The following is a 20,942-nucleotide window of genomic DNA, read 5'->3' as shown; positions in this document are numbered from 1 at the left end:
ATTTATGAACAAATACACATATATTAACAGTTTTATCGGGCTTTACTAGGCAAAGTAACAGACTTGCATATTTTTTATATACAATATAATTCCTAAAAAGTATAATAAGTAACCTGTGTCTGGGATATTACCAGTGATAAGGGGGCCTGAGAGTATCAAGAGGTTGTTCTATAAAGGGTATATATAAAGGTCCACCTTAAAGTCCAAACTAAAAACTATCTGATTGATCAGACCAAAGATAATCCAAAACACGGGTGGTATGGAAGGTGCCACACCCTATTATTAGTTACAATCTCAAAAACACCAGTTATCAAACAAATGACAACCACATACCCAAAACAGATACATGTACTGTATATAGTCTTCTACAAGCTTATTACAATTATAAGTTAAATAACCAACTTATCTATCTCAAAATGGACCATATATAATACTGTAAACAAATAAATTCTTTACAAAGAGGGAGAAGAGGGTCCCCAATGATCTCTACGCATTTCACAGCCAAAACAGCTTCATGAAGAGCAATACATATAAATACATATCAGAATCCCAGATGCATGTGGTTATCCAGGCATTACCATCAGCCCAAGACCCCCCAGAGGGGGAGAGTCACCCTTGGGACCATGTCCAATCCCCAAAGCAAGACCAATGGAGCATACTGGGACAGACTGAGCCATCACCTCACCAGTCCCCAACATTTGCAAGGTCCCAGTTTGAAACAGACCTAAACGCTTAGGGTATCTTGGAATATGTTCAAACACAACCACCATCAGGGACCTGCAACACAGCCGGAGGAAAAGGGTAGTGCAAAGATGTTTAAAGTAGTGGCTAATAATTGCATATGTTGACTTCAGCTATAACTAAATGATTTCATGGTACTACAATCTACTGACATAATGATGGCACCATGCATTGGAGATAATCTTAGCTTCAAGTCATCTACTAATAACCAGAGAAGTAAATGGTAAAAAAAAGTTATTGGCCAATTATAGAGGCATATCATTTTGGTTGTGAGAAGTTTGGGCTCAAGGATGTCAATCAAGGTGTTCTCGGGAATCCTATTTTGATTCATATAAATTCTGGCACTTTTACAGTCATTTGTATCTTTCCCCTTGGAAAACCAAGTTAATCTCACATGAAATACAATTTAATCTCTAGGATGAATATGGTGTGGTTATTGAACAATCACTTACATGCAGGCTCTGGGAGATTACATGTGTTGGTTGAGCAAATGGTCAACAGTCTTAGTGTTCCATTCAAAGAGCTGGTGCTTCCAAGGATTCCACATTGGTATATTGGCAGGCATGTACTGTTATTTATTTCAACACTTGTATTATCTGTTTAAAAAGAGCATCATTGGTAATTGAGGTGAAGTAACTTTACACTAAGTATAGTTTTGGCATAAGTATTACTCACCCACAGTAGATAGAGCATGGACCCTTGCACAAATGGTGCCACTAGGACAGGTGACATTGGTGTCTGGGCAATATGTATTGCTGGAATTGCCTAAAAAAACACATTGATACAAATTTTCCCAAAAGGTATTTAGAATAATTCAAACTAATCCTTAAGAATTGAAGGTGTTATTCTCAAAATTAGAGGTGGACTTTAAGGTTTGGACAGATAGCACCATTGTAAATTTTGGGCCATTTTACAAGTTTGCACATAGATCCATATATCAGATCACCGGGGTCTGTTCTGACAAATCTACTTACTCAGTGGGAGCATGAGTTTCCTTTTAGTCCCATATTATCAGCATCTCAGCCACCCATAAAGGATTGGAAGGCCCTCAGAGACAGAACATTTTTATTTAATCCTAAAGTGACTCTGTCGCTAAAGAAGAAAGTTTCACCTGCAAAGAAAATAGTAAATACCGCTCCTGTTTGCCCCTGATATTGAAAAAGACCTGAAGGCTTTTGGATTTATGGTCTACACATTGGTTGTCCCCAATATCACCACTGTTTCCTGTAGTGATGAATGGGCTGGCAGAGGAAACACAGAGCACAGAGAAGGACCACAAATCCAACATTCAAGGAAGTGTCGGATTCTGAGGGTTCTTCAGGCATTGGTTTTTCTTCAATACAGTATAGTAGAGGTAAGAATTTACTATCTCCTTTGCAGAAGACACATATTTGCAAAAAAGTTGCTTTACGCAGGAGGAATCAAAAATATGACTTCATTGTAGCTACTGGACAGTGATTCTAGATTCATAATCTCATGGATACAGCAGAAAATAAAAGAATAGTCCATCTAGGAATATCTTAATATAGTTTAGGAACAGTGTTCTATATTTTGGAATTACTTCTTTCAGAAAATTCTAATTTTTACATTTCCAAGTGAGGAATAAACTCAATTTTTAGATAATGGGCATGAGACCTGCAAATACCTTCTGTTTTAAGAAGGCTCTATCATGTTTCCTAATATTTTGTGAGGGGAAGGTGAGGGAGCTTTTTGGTTCCTTTTAGCCTACCTCACCATACGCTGTCTAGTTGCACCTCTAAAAAATCCCAAGTAATTTATTACATAACAGTATGAGCTCATAAATTATAATACAGTACCTCCACAATAGCAGGTAGACTGGTACGTAACAGTTGTTCCATTGATACTGTATTTCTGGTTACCACAGTTTCCTGGTTGGGTACAACCACGAATGGATGACAAGATTCCTGTTAAAAAAAAAAAAAAAGAGTAGCTAATGGAAAGAACTAGAAGTGTGTATGTGTTTGTACGTGTGTATGTTTTTGTGTATGTGCTCATGTGTGTACAATTCTGTTCCATCAAGATGGATTTCCAAGCATCAGACAACTGCATCAACTCTGGTCCTTCTCGCCATCCACAAGACCACTAAGTGCAAAGCGGCAGTTAGTGTTAGGTGTAGGGGTGGACTGACCATTCGAACACTGGGGCACTGCCCGAGGGCCTGTGGTCAGTAGGGGGCCCCATGAAATGCCCCTGGTACCTTTTTTATAGGCTTTTTTTGAGTGTAGGCAAGGACACAGGGGCCCCATGATCCTCTATTGCCTGAGGGGCCCCATGAGTTGCCAGTCCCCTGGTTAGGTGTAACATATTTAGACCCCCTCCCCAAGAAAAAAAATATAACGAGGAATATAATATTATAAAAACTAATGTTAAAGTATATCTAAACCCTAACTGGATGACGTTTGGTTTGATCAAACACCCAATACAATAACCAATTTCCATTTTTCCCCATAAAATCATGGTTCCACTTTTTTTTAGCATTTGTTACATCTCATTGTTGATGATCTCCTCCATTCCTTTACAGCCAAGTGTTGTCTATATGCACTCACGCCAGCATCATTACACATCATTGCTCTCGGCTGGCTTTTTTGAAGTGACAACAGTGGACCACTCCTGCTCAATGTGTGCTGGCATAGCCACTTGTAGTTTCCACCAGAGGCAAAAGTAATAGGGTGAAAATTAGGAGCACAGTTTGGATTTAGTGGTCATCCCATAACGGGAAGGAACCTTCAAGGCAGGATTACTATGGATTATTTTAATGAAAGTTGAAAGTTTTAAATTTCATTGCCATTATCAAATCTTTAATAAGATTTAAAGAAGAATTCCAGGTATGATATATTTTGCTTAGTTACATTGGTCCAGCCTGGACAAGGTTGACAGAATAACATCACCACCCCACCCTTTCATCTTGTCCAATAAGAGAGTGCCTTGCATTCATTCAGACAATGCAGAGCATTCACTGAATGCCACCAGTACTGAACAGCCAGCCTCTTGTGTTCACAATGCATCAGACCAGCCACTCAACGTGGGAACTGGAAGTAAGTGAAGATCACTGGAGTAGAAGTGTCTACTACAGCGCTGTAGACCTTCTAGGGACATCGGCCAGGTATGGTATTGGACGTGCACCCTGGACATTTTTGTTTTGTTTAGTTTCAGATGCATTCGTTCATTGGAAAATTTTGTTTTGTCATATTTTTTATGTTGAACCAGTTTGCCTTCAGAATTTATTTCATATTTTCAGCATTTGTTCCGTATATTTGTTAGTCTAGGTCAGTGGTGGGCAACCTTTTTTTTCAACTGAGCCAAATCTCGCCAAAACCACAATTGAAATTTATTTTGAGAGCCACATTTTTAAAACTGAAAATACATCCCCCATATAGTAATTCATCCCCCATAGTAATTCATCCCCCATATAGTAATTCATCCCCCATAGTAATTCATCCGCCCTATAGTAATTCATCCCCCATATACTGTAGTAATTCATCCCCCATAGTAATTCATCCCCCATATAAATTCATCCCCCATAGTAATTCATCCCCCATAGTAATTCATCCCCTATAGTAATTCATCCCCCATAGTAATTCATCCCCCATATAGTAATTCATCCCCCATAGTAATTCATCCCCCATAGTAATTCATCCCCCATATAGTAATTCATCCCCCATAGTAATTCATCCCCCATAGTAATTCATCCCCCATATAGTAATTCATCCCCCATATAGTAATTCCTCCCCCATAGTAATTCATCCCCCATATAGTAATTCATCCCCCATAGTAATTCATCCCCCATAGTAATTCATCCCCCATATAGTAATTCATCCCCCATATAGTAATTCATCCCCCATATAGTAATTGATCCCCCCTATAGTAATTCATCCCCCTATAGTAATTCATTCCCCATATTGTGTCAATTCACTTACCTTTGCTCCGCGCGTTCCTCTCGCCGTGTTCCCGCGCCGTTCCGGTCTTCAGGGCGGACTGTGAGAGGAGAGGAGTTCGTCACGCTGCCCCGCCTACATCCTGACAGCCAATGTTTGCCACGCTCTGCGGGCCGGATTAAAAGGTCCGCCGGGCCGTATGCGGGCCGTAGTTTGCCCATTGCTGGGCTAGCTGCAGAGTCCTGACATTTATGGCGGCCGCCCGAGAGGAGGGAGGGGAGCGGGCGCCCGGCACACAGAAGAGCCGCATTAATGTGTGTAAAGAGCCGCATGTGGCTCGCGAGCCGTGGCTTGCCGACCACTGGTCTAGGTGGATTCAAAAAATGTTGCAGTTTTTTAGAAAGATTACTATATATTAACTTTCAGTTTTGATAATTTGATTGGATTCCTTATTTACATATTGAAACTACATGGAACAATTTATTATTTTGAATCCAAACGATCAAATAAATGAAAAAATGTCATTAATTTTTTCAGATTCATTGACATTCGCTACTACGTTCATTCAGGGATTTGTATACATCCGAATCTCCGAAAATCTAATTTTATTCTGAAAATCGATTTGTTACAAAATGAAATGCACATGTGTATTGTAGATACATAATTACAATGATCCAAGCTTGACCAATGTAACTATGTAAAAATATACCGTACCTGAAATTCATCTTTAACCAGTTCCCTACCACGCTATAGCCGAAGGATGGCTACAGTGCGGTTGCCGTGTTCTGGAACGAAATCCATGAACATCATTCCAGAACACGCCCCCAGCGGCGTGCACCCGGCGCCGCCCGGAATCGCTGTGTTCTATGGACACAGCTGATTACAGGATACGGCAAACGGCCAATCACGGTGGACTTTTACCAGGTGATCAGCTGTTTCCAATGACACAGTAGATCACCGGGTAAGTACAGTTGCCACAGCATGAGGAAAGTACTGCCAATAACCGACAATTGTCAGAGAAGTGATCGGCACTGATCAAGGGCACTGATGATCAGTGCCACCCACCTGTGCCACCCATCTGTGCCCAGAAGTGCCGCCCACCTGTACCCATTTGTGCCGCACACCTGTACCCATCAGTGCCACCCGCCTGTGCCAATCAGTGCCACCCATCAGTGCTGCCCAGCAGTGCCACCCATCAGTGCTGTCCATCAGTGCCACCTATCAGTGCAGTGTCATCAGTGCCAGCTCATCAGTGCTGCCTATCAATGCTGCCTATCAGTGCCTCCTATCACTGCCCATCAGTGCTTCCTATCCATGCCACCTCATCAGTGCCCATCAGTGCTGCCTATCAGTGCCCATCAGTGCTGCCTATCAGTGCAAAAAAGAAAAACGTTTTTTTCAAATTTTTTGCTTTTTTTTTATTTATAGCACAAAAAATAAAACACCCAGCAGCGATTAAATACCACCAAAAGAAAGCAATATTTGTGTGAAAAAAATCATAAAAATTTCATATGAGTACAGTGTTGCATGACCGCGCAATTGTCATTCAAAGTGCAACAGCGCTGAAAGCTTAAAATTGGCCTGGGCACGAAGGGGGTATAAGTGCCTGGTAGGGAAAGGGTTAAGCAGTTGGTTTAAAACCGGGGGCGGGCTGACCATTTAGGCACTCGGGCACTGCCCGAGGGCCCAGGGTCAGTAGGGGGCCCCATGAGATGCCCTTGGTACCTTTCATAGGCTTTTTTGGGTGTAGTTTGTGTGTGGGCGAAGACACAGGGGTCCCATGAGTTCCTATTGCCCGGGGGCCCCATGAGTTGTCAGTCCGCTCCTGTTTAGAACAACTTCAGGACAATTTTAGCCCACATGAAAAAGAAGAAAATCTCAGATATGATGTAGCAGTGCAATTGTATCAGACAACAATATATTTCTCCCATAAAGATTCTTATGAAAATAATATGCTGTAGGAGGAATTTAATGGTTTTATTAGAAGATGCTCTTGTAGACAACTAGCCATTGTTTTTTCATAATTTCCTCATTCATTTGTCTATGTGTTAATGCAAAATCTTCTTGATATTAAACTTTTTAAAGTTGAATTTAATAATTAGAGGTAAATCTAAAAAAATACAATTGCTTACCACTTATGTTTGTAGAATGGAGAATACACAGAGTCTCATCTCCGGTACAGTCTAATGTTTTCTCCTCGTAGCACCATCCAGAGGAAGATGATTGGCAGGTGGGACAGGTCACTCCATTGGGTTGAGAGCTGACAGATGGCACTTTGAAAAGAATATGAATTTATACTTTTAAACATTGAATACAGGGGAGTGTTTGCTCTTCAATGGTTACCTGGTATCACATATATATCATCTTGGCATTGGGCCAACCATTGGTAAAGAAGTATGACATTTATTTCTATGGAGAAGCTTGGACATGTCTGATACTTCTTGCTCATAACTAGGATAACCATAGTCCTCAACAAGCCATGCCAGGGTACTAGGTGTAATCCTAGACCTCCATCTGTCCTTTCAGCCCAAAATCCAATCACTGTCCAAATCATGTAGACTTCAACTTCGCAATATCTCTAAGATATGGCCGTTTTTAACCTCAGAAACTACTAAGCAACTTATTCACTCCCTTGTTGTCTCTCGCCTTGACTATTGTAACTCCCTCCTCATTGGCTGACCTGATCTCATGCTATCCCTCTCTCAGTCTATCATGAATGCTGCTGCCAGACTCATCCACCTTACAAATCGTTCTGTATCTGCCATCCCTCTCTGCCAATCCCTCCACTGGCCTCCACTCAGTGTCTTTAATCCCTCTCTGCCAATCCCTCCACTGGCCTCCACTCAGTGTCCTCCACCCCTCTCTGCCAATCCCTCCACTGGCCTCCACTCAGTGTCCTCCACCCCTCTCTGCCAATCCCTCCACTGGCCTCCACTCACTGTCCTCCATCCCTCTCTGCCAATCCCTCTACTGTCCTCCACTCAGTGTCCTCCATCCCTCTCTGCCAATCCCTCCACTGGCCTCCACTCAGTGTCCTCCACAACTCTCTGCCAATCCCTCCACTGGCCTCCAGTCAGTGTCCTCCACCATTCTCTGCCAATCCCTCCACTGGCCTCCACTCAGTGTCCTCCACCCCTCTCTGCCAATCCCTCCACTGGCTTCCCATTGCCCAATGGATAAAATTCAAAACATTAACAATAACATATAAACCCATTTATAACTCCGCCCCAAATTACATCGCCAATCTTGTCTCCAAATATCACCCAAACTGTACTATCTGCTCCTCGCACAACCTCCTGCTCTCTAGCTCCCTTGTCTCCTCCTCTCATGCTCATCTCCAGGACATCTCCAGAGCTTCCCCCATCCTCTGGAACTCTCTACCCCAATGTATCAGACTATCACCTACTCTGCTCACTTTTAGGCGATCTCTGAAAACCTCTCTTCAGGGAAGCCTGTCCTGCCCTCAGCTAATAATGGAATTTTCTACTCTTCCAACCAGTCCATCCCCCACAATTACTACCTTTTATACCACTAGCCCCTCCCTCTTAGATTGTAAGCTCCAAGGATCAGGGCCCTCCTATCCCTCTTGTATTGAACTGTATTGTTGCTGTATTGTCTCCCGTTATATTGTAAAGCGCTGAGCAAACTGTTGGCGCCATAAATCCTGTATAATAATAATAACAAACAAGTAAGCCTTGTGGACTGCAGGCTCCTCAAGGTTGAAGGCAACATTCCTTATCTCTGAAGGCGAAAAAGCTTTCTGTTTTTAGTTTTGAATACGGTGAGGAAGGATTAGAACCCTAGGTTGCTGTCCGGGACACCATTAGAGAGACTATGGTCATGGTAAAAATGGTTTCATCAACCAGGATGTGAGGGGAAATAAAGGTTCTCAGGAGCCTTAGCAGGTGAAGGGAAGTTTAGCTTTTATAGGTGAATGGACTTTCCTATCAATAATGATCTCAGAATGTACTGATACAAAGAAAGTGAATTATCCTTCCTGACAACGTAATACATTCAAGGCCATTCAAAATGTGTATGGATATAATTCATGAATACAGAGCTGCATTAATTACTTATAGGCATCCTCACCTGGCAGGATGGATGAAGAACAGTTTTCAAAAGCACAACAAGAAGTAGACATCATGGTGTTCCCATAGAGCGTGCTGATACTTCCGGTTTTGTCACACTGACTTGCAGGTACGCACGATCGGATGCACCGTGTTGACTTTGATCCACCTGATATTAAGTAACGTCAGTTAAATATGCATTTATTTACCTCCAATCATTCATTAACCACTTCCAGTCCGGACACTTTTACCCCCTTCCTGTCCAGGCCAATTTTCAGCTCTCAGCGCTATCACACTTTAAATGACAATTTCGCGGTCATGCAACGCGGTCATGAATTTTTTAGCATTTTTTTGAGACAGATAAAGCATTATTTTGGTGGTATTTATTCACCACTGGGATTTTTATTTTTTGTGCTATATAAATGAAAAAGTCTAAAAATTTTGAAAAAAAGTGTTTTTCTTATAAATTTTTGAAAATAAATAATATTTTATCATAAATCTTAGCCAAAATGCATTCCGTTATCTTTTTAGTAAAAAAAAAATAGCCCAAATTAGTTTATAACCAAAAATTATAATTTTTAAATCTTTTTTTACATTTTTATTTAATTTTTTTATATTATTATTTTTTATTTTTTTTTACATACTGTCACACTAGCAGTACAGTGACACTGTACTACTTGTGGGGGGTGATGACATTTTTTTTTTTTTTACACTGATTGCTTTTACACCCATATTGCTTTTACAGCCTTTAATTTCACCTTCTCTCTGGCTGCATTCTTGCAGCCATTGAGAAATACTGTGTGAGCTGTAATTGGTCACAGCTTGTCACATGGTACAAGGCTGTTGTGAATAGCCCTGTACCATGTGATCTCTGTGATCATTCACAGATTTCACACGTAGTAAGCAATGATGCCAGAAGTGACATCTTGCTTACTACTCTGCATGTGATCACTGATTGGCCAATCAGTGATCACATGATCGGGACCTCACGACAATCGGTGTTCCACTGTGGACACAGCAGGCACCAGATTGCGGTGGGAGCGCGCACAGTCCAAAATGGCGGGTGCTGTTTATGAGCGGCAACCCGCTCCTGCACTGCCACCATCTGGCCGTTTATATACATGGGCCAGACGGCAAGTGGTTAAATATGTCTCAGCCAGTGATGAAGCATGGGTTGCCAGCCCCGGAGAGCCCTCCTGAGCAGGGATGAGCTCAGGCGTGACATGAGTCGAACCCGCCCAAGCTAGCCCACCTAAAAGCTGTCCAAGTTGATAGCAAACCATAGACAGAAGAGGCATTCCCCACCCAACAGCCGCATGTGTTCAAGGAGCATGCTATGGGGAGGGGCATGCCTCCACTACGTAGGATTGACTGTTGGCATTGAGACCTTCATTGCAGTAGCTTGGGTTGCCAGCACCTGACGCAATGCAAGTAGTGCGCCCCCTAGTCACTTTTAGAAGCATATCTTTAACTGGTCCCCACCCATGCTATGGCACTGGCCCCAGTTAAAGATATGCTTCCCGCCGGGATGCCTGCTACGCCTTGCTTCATTGACCCATATCGGGCCTGTTGGCTCACCAGCAGAAGTTGTTGGCTTCCTGGAGCAATGCAAGTAGTGCGCCCCCTAATCACTTTTAGAATTTTGCACCCCTGTGGCCTGGCTCCACCCATGCTATGGCACCGGCCCCAGTTCAAGATATACTTCCTGCTTGGATGCCTGCTACGCCTTGCTTCATTGTCCCATATCAGGCCTGTTGGCTCACCAGCAGAAGTTGTTGGCTTCCTGGAGCAATGCAAGTAGTGCGCCCCCTAATCACTTTTAGAATTGTACATGGACCAGACAGGAGCAGTGCAGGAGCGGGTGGCCGTTCATAAACGGTGCCCGCATTTTCAGCCTGTGCGTGCTCCCTGGGAGCGCGCGGCACCGCGATCTTGTGCCCGGTGTGTCCGGAGGACACAGTGGAAAACCGATCGCTGTACAGGACCTCTGTGAGGTCCTGATCATGTGATCACTGATTGGCCAATCGGTGATCACATGAATAGTAGTAAGCAAGATGTCACTTCTGACATCATTGCTTGCTACGTGTGAAATCTGTGAATGATCACAGAGGTCACATGGTACAGGGCTATTCACAACAGCCTTCTACCATATGACAAGCTGTGACCAATCACAGCTCACACAGTATTTCTCAATGGCTGCAAGAAAGCAGCCACAGAGAAGAAGAAATGATTGCTTTTACAGCCTTTATGGGTGTAAACGCAATCAGTGTAGAAAAAAATAAAAATCTTCATCATCCCCCACAAGTAGTACACTGTCACTATGGTGACAGTGTACTGCTAGGGTGACAGTATGTTAAAAAAAACATGAATAATAATATAAAAAAAAATAAAAATGTAAAATAAAAATTAGAAAAATTATAGTTTTTGGTTATAAACTAATTTGTTTTTGTTTTTTTTTTACTAAAAAGATAGCTGGATACATTTTGGCCAAGATTTATGAAGAAAGATTATTTATTTGCAAAATTTTATAAGAAAAACACTTTTTAAAAAATGTTTTGGACTTTTTCATTTATATAGCAAAAAAAAAAAAATCCCAGTGGTGAATAAATATCACCAAAATAAAGTTTTATTAAAAGATGCTAAAAAATTCATATGGGTACAGTGTTGCATGACCGCGCAATTGTCATTCAAAGTGTGATAAGCGCTGAAAGCTGAAAATTGGCCTGGACAGGAAGGGGGTGAAAGTGTCTGGACTGGAAGGGGGGGAAAGTGTCCGGACAGGAAGGGGGGGAAAGTGTCTGGACTGGAAGGGGGGGAAGTGTCCGGACTGGAAGGGGGTGAAAGTGTCCGGACTGGAAGGGGGTGAAAGTGTCCGGACAGGAAGGGGGGGAAAGTGTCCAGACTGGAAGGGGGGGAAGTGTCCGGACTGGAAGGGGGGGAAGTGTCCGGACAGAAAGGGGGGGAAAGTGTCCGGACTGGAAGGGGGTGAAAGTGTCTGGACTGGAAGGGGGGGAAAGTGTCCGGACTGGAAGGGGGTGAAAGTGTCCGGACTGGAAGGGGGTGAAAGTGTCCGGACTGGAAGGGGGTGAAAGTGTCTGGACAGGAAGGGGGGGAAAGTGTCCGGACTGGAAGGGGGTGAAAGTGTCTGGACTGGAAGGGGGGGAAAGTGTCCGGACTGGAAGGGGGGAAAAGTGTCCGGACAGGAAGGGGGGAAAGTGTCCGGACAGGAAGGGGGGGAAAGTGTCCGGACTGGAAGGGGGGGAAGTGTCCGGACTGGAAGGGGGTGAAAGTGTCCGGACTGGAAGATGGTAAAAGTGTCCTGACTGGAAGGGGGGGAAAGTGTCCGGACTGGAAGGGGGTGAAAGTGTCCGGACAGGAAGGGGGGGAAAGTGTCCGGACAGGAAGGGGGTGGAAAGTGTCCGGACTGGAAGGGGGGGAAGTGTCCGGACTGGAAGGGGGTGAAAGTGTCCGGACTGGAAGATGGTAAAAGTGTCCTGACTGGAAGGGGGGGAAAGTGTCCGGACAGGAAGGGGGGGAAAGTGTCCGGACAGGAAGGGGGGGAAAGTGTCCGGACTGGAAGGGGGGGAAAGTGTCCGGACTGGAAGGGGGGGAAAGTGTCCGGACTGGAAGTGGTTTTAAAGTGGAGAACTCCTTTAGGAAAATCTTACCGACATTGGAGTCTGTGTATGAGGTTCCACAGATGGAGCCGGCAGGGCAGGTGACATTGGTTCCTGTGCAGGTTGTTGCGTCCACACACTCTGAGCATGATAGATTATAGCCTGCGTGGTAATTATAAAAAAAAAAAGAAGGTAAATTTCCATGATTAGGCTGCTGAGTAGGTGAAATGTGCTAGAGAAGCCTGGCTTGGGAAGATTTTCTGATACCCTTAGAACCGAGTGACTTTTGGGTGGGTGAGCCAGAGGCGGACTAACAACGGGGCCCCCGGGCAATAGGGGATCATGGGGCCCCTGTGTCCTTGCCCAAACTCAAAAAAGCCTATGAAAAAGGTACCAGGGGCATCTCATGGGGCCCCCTACTGACCCCGGGCCCTTGGACAGTACCTGGGTTTCCAAATGGTCAGTCCGCCCCTGGTGTGAGCTACCGCGTCTTCATTTTTTAAATGTTAAAATACATTAGGAATGTGTGATGTGTAAGGTGGTATCAAAACGTTTTGTAACACGCAAACAGATGGCAGCACAAGGCTGCATGCACAGTCACAGGGAGCACTGACCTTCATAAGTCAGGGTGCCAAAAGACATCGTCCTGTGACTCCTCAAACGACTCATTCCAGCATCCCTGTAAACTTAGCGGATCATGTCAAACGTCTCGGTGGCAGATTTGCCCAGTTTCGCACAGAATTTCACGTTTGCTCTTTGGTCTAACTTGCTGTCCATGATGAAATAGCAGACGTGGTAACGTACGTGATTAGAATAGCACCAGTTGCACAGCTCCCGATGTACACAGGATGATTTCTTTTGGCACACTGACTTATGAAGGTCAGTGCTCCCTGTGATTGTGCGTGCAGACTTGTACTGCCATCTATTGGCGGGTTACACAACTAGCCTCGAAACCTTTTGATACCACCTTGTTTATATATACATCACACATATTAACATTTAAAAAATGCTTTTTTACCAATATTTTTGATACCAATAGACCGGATTGCAACATAACAGGAGTAACCCATTCCAATTGTGGATTTAAAAAAAAAAATATATATATATATACTGTATATATACATATATTTTTAATTAAAAATTGGAATGGGTTACTCCTGTTATGTTGCAATCCTGTCTATTGGAAATCTCATTAATGGTGGGCTCCCACGATTCAGATCATCCAAGAAAAAATGAGAACGAGATCTTCAATTTGCAGAAAGTCTTTTGCTTTAAATATATCTGCGTACAAAAATTGGAGCTCCTGTTCTCATTTATATATATATATATATATATATATATATATATATAAATATATATTCACTGTATAAATCACTGAAAATATTATTATTATTATTATTACTACTATTATTATAGTTAGTAGTAATAGTAGTATTTGTAGTAGTATCATTAATAATAATAATAATAATTAATATGATGTATTAAAATATTTTTTATTATTATATTTTAATACATTTATCAATAAATATGTATGCATACTCAAACTTACAAGCAGAAATGTGTTCATAATAATAATACTGGCTACAACTAGTAATACATTTTATTATTATTATTAATAATAATAATAATAATAATAATAATATAATGTATTAATACATATTTAGTATGTATATTAAATATAATTAAATATGATATAATATATTAGATTTATAAATACATATGTACTCATATGTAAACGTACAGCCATAAATATGTTGTTATTATTATTATTAATAATAATAATAATAATAATAATAATAATAATAATACTGGGTGCAACTAGTAAATAAAAATTATTCAAATGAAATGAAATATATTTTTTTTAAATTAAATTGAATATTTTTATGATTCTTGTTTTTTAATTTTTTTTCCTCTCCTAACTCCATTTTTTTTTTAAATGAATACCCCTGTTTTTTAGAGAATCTTGCTTCTATTTCCTAGCTGTGTTTTTGTTGTAGCAGCTGGATATTTTTGTTCACTTTTCTTTTTTTTTTCTTCACTTCTGACAGCCAGTTACAATCATTAGGCATGTTTATCATCTCAATGATTGGCTACCAGCAACACTTTTTTTCCCTCTTTGCCTGGTACAAGAAGTAGACAAGGACATTTAGAAAAATTATGCAATTTCCTGCCATGTTGATAACTGTCTGCCAAGATCTTTTTTTTTTTTTTTTAAATTTTATTTAAACAAATGATCTCATCCCATTAGAAAACTGGACTGATTCATCTCCGCTTACAAAACAATGCCTATGAAAACTGAATATAAAATATGAAAAGTACCTCCAGTCGGACAGATGAACTTAAAGTCAAATTCCAGTCCTGCAGCGTGAGAAAGGTGGCCCAGACTGCAGAAGCTCCTAGTAGCACAACCGCGAATAACAGCTGGAGTTCCTGTTGAAAGTAAATAAAACAAACATAAAAGTTAAACAAAAATAAATTGAAATAGCTCTAAACCCTAAGGGGTCTATGTATAAAAACGTTTGTTGTGCGGATGGGACGAGCATCTGCTAAATCAGGGCGAAAATTACTGCATTTCCTCTATTATATGTGGTTCCTATATCCCCATCGCCATCTTGGGGCCACCATACTTTTTTTTCCAGATTGAGGTATTTCTGGGGAAATATGATGTTATCATATCGGCACAGCAAACATTTTATACATAGACTCCTACGTGTGTGACATTTAATTAGCTAGGGCACTATGGGGGTTATTTACTAAAACCGAAGAGTGCAAAATCTGGTGCAGCTCTGCATAGAAATCAATCAGCTTCCAGGTTTCATTATCAAAACGTAATTGAGGAAGCTGATTGGTTCCCGTGCACAGCTGCAGCAGATTCTGAGTGCTCCAATTTTAGCCAATCTACCCCCATGTATCATAAACAATTGATTTTTTTTTTTCTCCATTAAATTTTTTGCATTTCTTTTTTCTTTTTTTTTTAATGCCGATGCTGCTTATCTCCTCCGGCCTCTGTGGCCACCATCAGACAACTCGTGTGTAGAAACAATAGACGAAAAAAATCCGGCACCACAGTAAGTCATCATATTCAGTCATCCTTTATTCAAAAATAGTGGAAGACAGCAGATAAAACCCTACGCGTTTCGTCCGTTAAGCCGAAACCCCCTTTACAATCTGCATCTCCTCATCCCAGGTGCTTAGGCTGGATCATCTCCAATAACCTCCAAAACTACAAAGTGCACAGGAAAAAGCAGACACCACAGTAGGCCATCATATTCAGCCATCCTTTATTCAAAAATAGTGCAATATAGCAGATAAAAAGCCTACGCGTTTCGTCCGTTAAGCCGAAACACGTGGGGTTTTTATCTGCTGTATTCCACTATTTTTGAATAAAGGATGACTGAATATGATGACCTACTGTGGTGCCGGCTTTTTCCTGTGGACTGCCAATCTATCCTCATGTATCATAAACAATTGCTTTTTTTTTCTCTCCATGAAATGCTCTTTTTGCATTTCTTTTTTAATGCCGATGCTGCTCATCTCCTCCGACCTCTGTGGCCACCATCAGACAACTCGTGTGTAGAAACAATAGACAGAAACTAGAAAAGCTACAATTTCTGGGGAAATTGTGTGAAGTGTTCTTGCCTCCACCAGTAGTCTACAACTAGAGTGGGCGGAGTAACTGGGTGGAGTGGCTTGTCACTCTGCTGCCTGCTCACACACCTGGGTTGCTATGGCAACTCACTCTACAGCAAGGGCAGAGAAGAGTGGTTAAAAACAAACTGCTCCAACTTGCTCTCTTTTCAGGAGGTTGCCATCTTCAAACGCTTGTAGTTTAAAAATTATAAATCCTACACCGAAGAGCTTTATATTGTGAGAATCACAAGACCCAGACATACATTTTGATGCATAGTATGTCTCTGAACTATTAAAAATGAAGGCACAGTCACAGTTTAGAAATTGCCCTTCAAATTTGAGGTGGCTAGAGTGGAGTTTCAATGACTGTCAATGGGCGGCGTGAGTTGCAAACAAATGGTCATATTGTGAAAACTATCAGGACTATGGCTTAGCCGTGGACATTTTTAGTGGCAGCAGGGATAGCTGAACGTTTTGATATAAGATTTGTGTAGGTGGGCTTGAAAATGAGGGAGCGATGGCAGTTTAGAAATCATGTCCTGATTTTTCAGCTCACACTCTAGCTTTTGTCAGCTCCCACTCTAGTTTTGAACATTCCGCCATTCATTACTATGGGACCAATTTCACCACAAAAACGCCGATATTTTGTGAACCATTCGGCAAAACGTTCCACAAAGTAATAGCACACCAATTGGGACCAATCCGCACGTTTCCGTATATTACTGTCTATGTAGTGTAAAAACTGTGGGAGGAGTTAGGGTGGTAAATTTGGCTATAATAATAAGAATATATATGTGAGATAAAAGTATGTGGTCTTGCCATGCAAGAACACTTAAAAAGCCGGCACCCCAGTAAGTCAGCATACTCTGTCATCCTTTATTCAAAAATAGTGGAATGAAGCAGATAAAAACCCTATGCTTAACGGACGAAACACGTAGGGTTTTTATCTGCTGTATTGCACTATTTTTGAATAAAGGATGGCTGAATATGATAACCTACTGTGGTGTCTGCTTTTTCCTGTGGACTTTGTAGTTTTGGAAGGTTATTGGAGATGATCCAGCCTAAGCACCTGGGATGAGGAGATGCAGATTGTAAAGGAGGTTTCGGCTTAACGGACGAAACGCGTAGGGGTTTTATCTGCTGTATTCCACTATTTTTTAATAAAGGATGGCTGAATATGATGACGTACTGTGGTGCCGGCTTTTTAGAATGGGCATGCAGTCATTGCTGGAGTGCATGTAGGCAGGAAGTGTCTGCCAAGAGCCAACAGAAGAGCAACAGCACTGACATGCAACGAAGGATGAAACATAAAGGAAAAAAATGGCAGTTCCTTATGACACATTGGGGTTGATTTACTAAAACCAAAGAGTGCAAAATCTGGTGAAGCTCTTCAGAGAAACAAATCAGCTTCCAGTTTTTTTTTTTTATTGAAAAAGCTGGAGTTAGAAGCCGATTGGCTACCATGCAGCGCTGCACCAGAGTTTGCATTCTCCAGTTTTAATAAATCAACCCCAGTGTGCTTTACTGAACTGTCACTTTGGGTTCAGCTCTGCAATGCACTTACCTTTCATCTTTACGGAATGGACGGAGCAAATGCTCTCACTCTTCATGCATTGCATGGTATCCTTTGCTGTGCACCATTCCGAATTTTCGGACGCACAGGTGGGACACGTCACGCCGTTGTATGTGGAGTTGGCGTCTGGCCCTGTCACTTTGTAAATGAAAAACAAAAATAAAATGTGACACAAATTCCACAAACTGCCATTTATGGCTACCCGCCCCCCTCTTTTCTTGTGAATAAAACTTTACTCGTGCACTTGGGTACATAAAATACAGTGGGGGGAAAAATGGTTGGATCCCCTGCAGATTTTTATCATAGGTGCATTTTTTATCATAGGGATCAAATCATTATTTTCCCCACTGTATATAAATATCAAATATTTAAAGTAGGACTAAACCAAAAAGCAAACTTTTATTATATTGCAGCTTACCAGTTCATAGATGTGGTGGCTGCATTATTTTTCTTTTTTAAGCTTTCTCTCTATAGTCATCTGGTGATCAGCAAGATGTCACTTGCTGACATCATTGCTTACTACGTGTGAAATCTGTGAATCATCACAGAGATCACATGGTACAGGGCCATTCACAGCAGCCTTGTACCAAGTTACAAGCTGTGACCAATCACAGCTCGCACAGTATTTCTCAATGGCTGCAGGAGTGCAGCCAGAGAGAAGGAGAAATGATTGCTTTTACACCCTTTATGGGTATAAAAGCAATCAGTGTAAAAAAAAAAAAATGAAAAAAAGCCTTTATCACCACCCACAAGTAGTACAGTGTCACTATGGTGACACTACTGTTAGGGTGACAGTATGTTAAAAAAAAAAACATAAATAATAATATAAAAAAAAATAAAAATATAATTTTTTTTTAAATTATAATTTTTTGGTTATAAACTAATTTGGGTTATTTGTTTTTTTACTAAAAAGATAGCTGAATACATTTTGGCCAAGATTTATGAAGAAAGATTATTTATTTGCAAAATTTTATTTGCGAAAAACACTTTTCTTTTTTTCAAAATGTTTGGACTTTTTCATTTATATAGTAAAATAATTAAAATCCCAGTGGTGAATAAATACCACCAAAATAAAGTTTTATCTGTCTAAAAAAAAATGCAAAACAAATTCATATGGGTACAGTGTTGCATGACCACGCAATTGTCATTCAAAGTCTGAAAATTGGCTTGGACTGGAAGGGGGTGAAAGTGTCCGGACTTGAAGTGGTTAAACAAATATACAAAAATACACCATATTACTGAATGTGATAATGTTATATTCTTTCTATTTTATTCTATCATTTTTTTCTATTTTATTTGATTCTATTCAGTTCTATTGTTTGTCTGTTCTATAGTTTTTTTTATTCTATTCTTTCCTATTCTATTGTTTTTCTGTTCTATTGTTTTTCTATTCTATTGTTTTTCTATTCGATTGTTTTTCTGTCCTGTTCTTTTCTGTTCCATTGTTTTTCTGTTCTATTGTTTTTCTATTCTATTCTTTTCTGTTCTATTGTTTTTCTATTCTATTGTTTTTCTGTCCTGTTCTTTTCTGTTCCATTGTTTTTCTGTTCTATTGTTTTTCTATTCTATTCTTTTCTGTTCTATTGTTTTTCTGTTCTATTCTTTTTCTGTTCTATTGTTTTTCTGTTCTATTCTTTTTCTGTTCTATTGTTTTTCTATTCTATTCTTTTCTGTTCTATTGTTTTTCTGTTCTATTCTTTTTCTGTTCTATTCTGTTCTTTTCTTTTTCTATTCTATTCTGTTCTTTTCTTTTTCTATTCTTTTCTTTTTCTATTCTATTCTTTTTCTATTCTATTCTTTTTCTATTCTATTCTTTTCTTTTTCTATTCTGTTCTGTTCTTTTCTTTTTCTATTCTGTTCTGTTCTTTTCTTTTTCTATTCTGTTCTGTTCTGTACTTTTCTTTTTCTGTTCTATTCTTTTTCTATTCTATTCTTTTTCTATTCTATTCTTTTCTTTTTCTATTCTGTTCTGTTCTTTTCTTTTTCTATTCTGTTCTGTTCTTTTCTTTTTCTATTCTGTTCTGTTCTGTACTTTTCTTTTTCTGTTCTGTTCTGTTCTTTTCTTTTTTTATTCTGTTCTGTTCTGTACTTTTCTTTTTCTATTCTGTTCTGTTCTTTTCTTTTTCTATTCTATTCTGTTCTTTTCTATTCCGTTCTTTTCTAAACTATTCTGTTCTTTTATGTTCTTTTAAACAAAGATAAATACACTGTATTACTGAATGTGATAAATAAAATAAACAGACCAAATGCTTTTTTTCCCCCGCAGAGTCTGACGTGGTACATCATTATCTTACATAACCACTTACATTCAGGGTCGGGTAGGGGGCAGTTATTGGTGGAACAGATGGTCACCAGCCTTTGCGTTCCATTGAGGAAGGTGCTACTTGCAGAGACGCCGCATTGATATATTGGCATGCATGCGCTGCTATTGACTTTAAAGCTTGCATTACCTGGAAAAAAGTAATAGTAAGTATGCAATGGGGCCAGTTACTTTTCGGGTACGCTCACTGTAAGTGTTCATAGAACTTACCCATGGTGGTCACAGCGAGAACCCTTGCGCAGATGGTGCCATTAGGACAGCTAACGTTGGTGCCAGGGCAATAGGTGTTGCTGGAATTGCCTTAAAAACATAAATCCAACAATTCATCAATGGATTGCTCCTTCCAGGTACAGATGACTCCTCTCTGCAACATGTCCCTCAAACTATGGACTTAGTCCTTTAAAAAATTAAGGCTGAGCCAGGCATCAGTTCTAGAGATGAGTTACCAGTAACAAGAAGACGTGAGTCCAATAAGCTTTTAAGACCTTACTTTTCCAACTTCAAGGCACACAACTTCAGGGCATACAAGTTCACGGCATAAACATTCTCACCAATTTTGGTAGCAGTCATTGGCACTTTTCCAGGTCAGGCACTCTATGTCCTGTCCCCAACTCCCTCCACTCCAGAGCACCAGGACCTCTCCAGGTCATCCCCAGCTGAGAAATACCAATCACTGGAAGCACTACATCTGTGAAGGAAGGACTCCATCAGATCCCATGGGTGCCAGCTCCATAGTCCCACTCTTGTCCTCACAACCTTCTGCCTGAACTCCTCCAACTCTCTCACATAACCCATGTTCCTCCTGGCTGAGCTAGGTACCAGTTCTAGGGATTAGTTACCAGTAACAAGAAGACGTGAGTCCAATAACCTTTTACGACCTTACTTTTCCAACTTCAAGGCACACAACTTCAGGGCATACACATTCTCACCAATTTTTGTAGCAGTCATTGGCACTTTTCCAGGTCAGGCACTCTATGTCCTGTCCCCAACTCCCTCCACTTCAGGGCACCAGGACCTCTCCAGGTCATCCCTAGCTGAGGAATACCAATCACTGGAAGCACTACATCTGTGAAGGAAGGGCTCCATCAGATCCCATGA

General features: G+C 40.8%; 1 protein-coding gene across 1 annotated transcript in view; it reads right to left on the bottom strand.

Annotated features, from left to right (window-relative positions):
- LOC149432775 (uncharacterized) overlaps window positions 1–20,942 on the bottom strand; it is a 137,154-nt gene that overhangs the window by 62,410 nt on the left and 53,802 nt on the right. Inside the window, exons 30-39 of the mRNA XM_089665011.1 lie at window positions 20,055–20,144; window positions 19,831–19,974; window positions 17,516–17,662; window positions 14,641–14,751; window positions 12,373–12,483; window positions 8,727–8,873; window positions 6,770–6,910; window positions 2,559–2,666; window positions 1,417–1,506; window positions 1,194–1,337 (exon numbers count right to left, since the gene is read on the bottom strand). Coding sequence (XP_089521137.1) covers window positions 1,194–1,337; window positions 1,417–1,506; window positions 2,559–2,666; window positions 6,770–6,910; window positions 8,727–8,873; window positions 12,373–12,483; window positions 14,641–14,751; window positions 17,516–17,662; window positions 19,831–19,974; window positions 20,055–20,144 — 1,233 coding nt within the window. The remainder of the gene's footprint in view (window positions 1–1,193; window positions 1,338–1,416; window positions 1,507–2,558; window positions 2,667–6,769; window positions 6,911–8,726; window positions 8,874–12,372; window positions 12,484–14,640; window positions 14,752–17,515; window positions 17,663–19,830; window positions 19,975–20,054; window positions 20,145–20,942) is intronic.

This window comes from Staurois parvus, unplaced genomic scaffold (assembly GCF_062004578.1).
Source record: "Staurois parvus isolate SC_StPar_1 unplaced genomic scaffold, SC_StPar_1.0 ptg002113l, whole genome shotgun sequence".
Classification (NCBI taxonomy): Eukaryota; Metazoa; Chordata; class Amphibia; order Anura; family Ranidae; genus Staurois; species Staurois parvus.
This window is presented reverse-complemented; position numbering and strand designations above follow the sequence as displayed.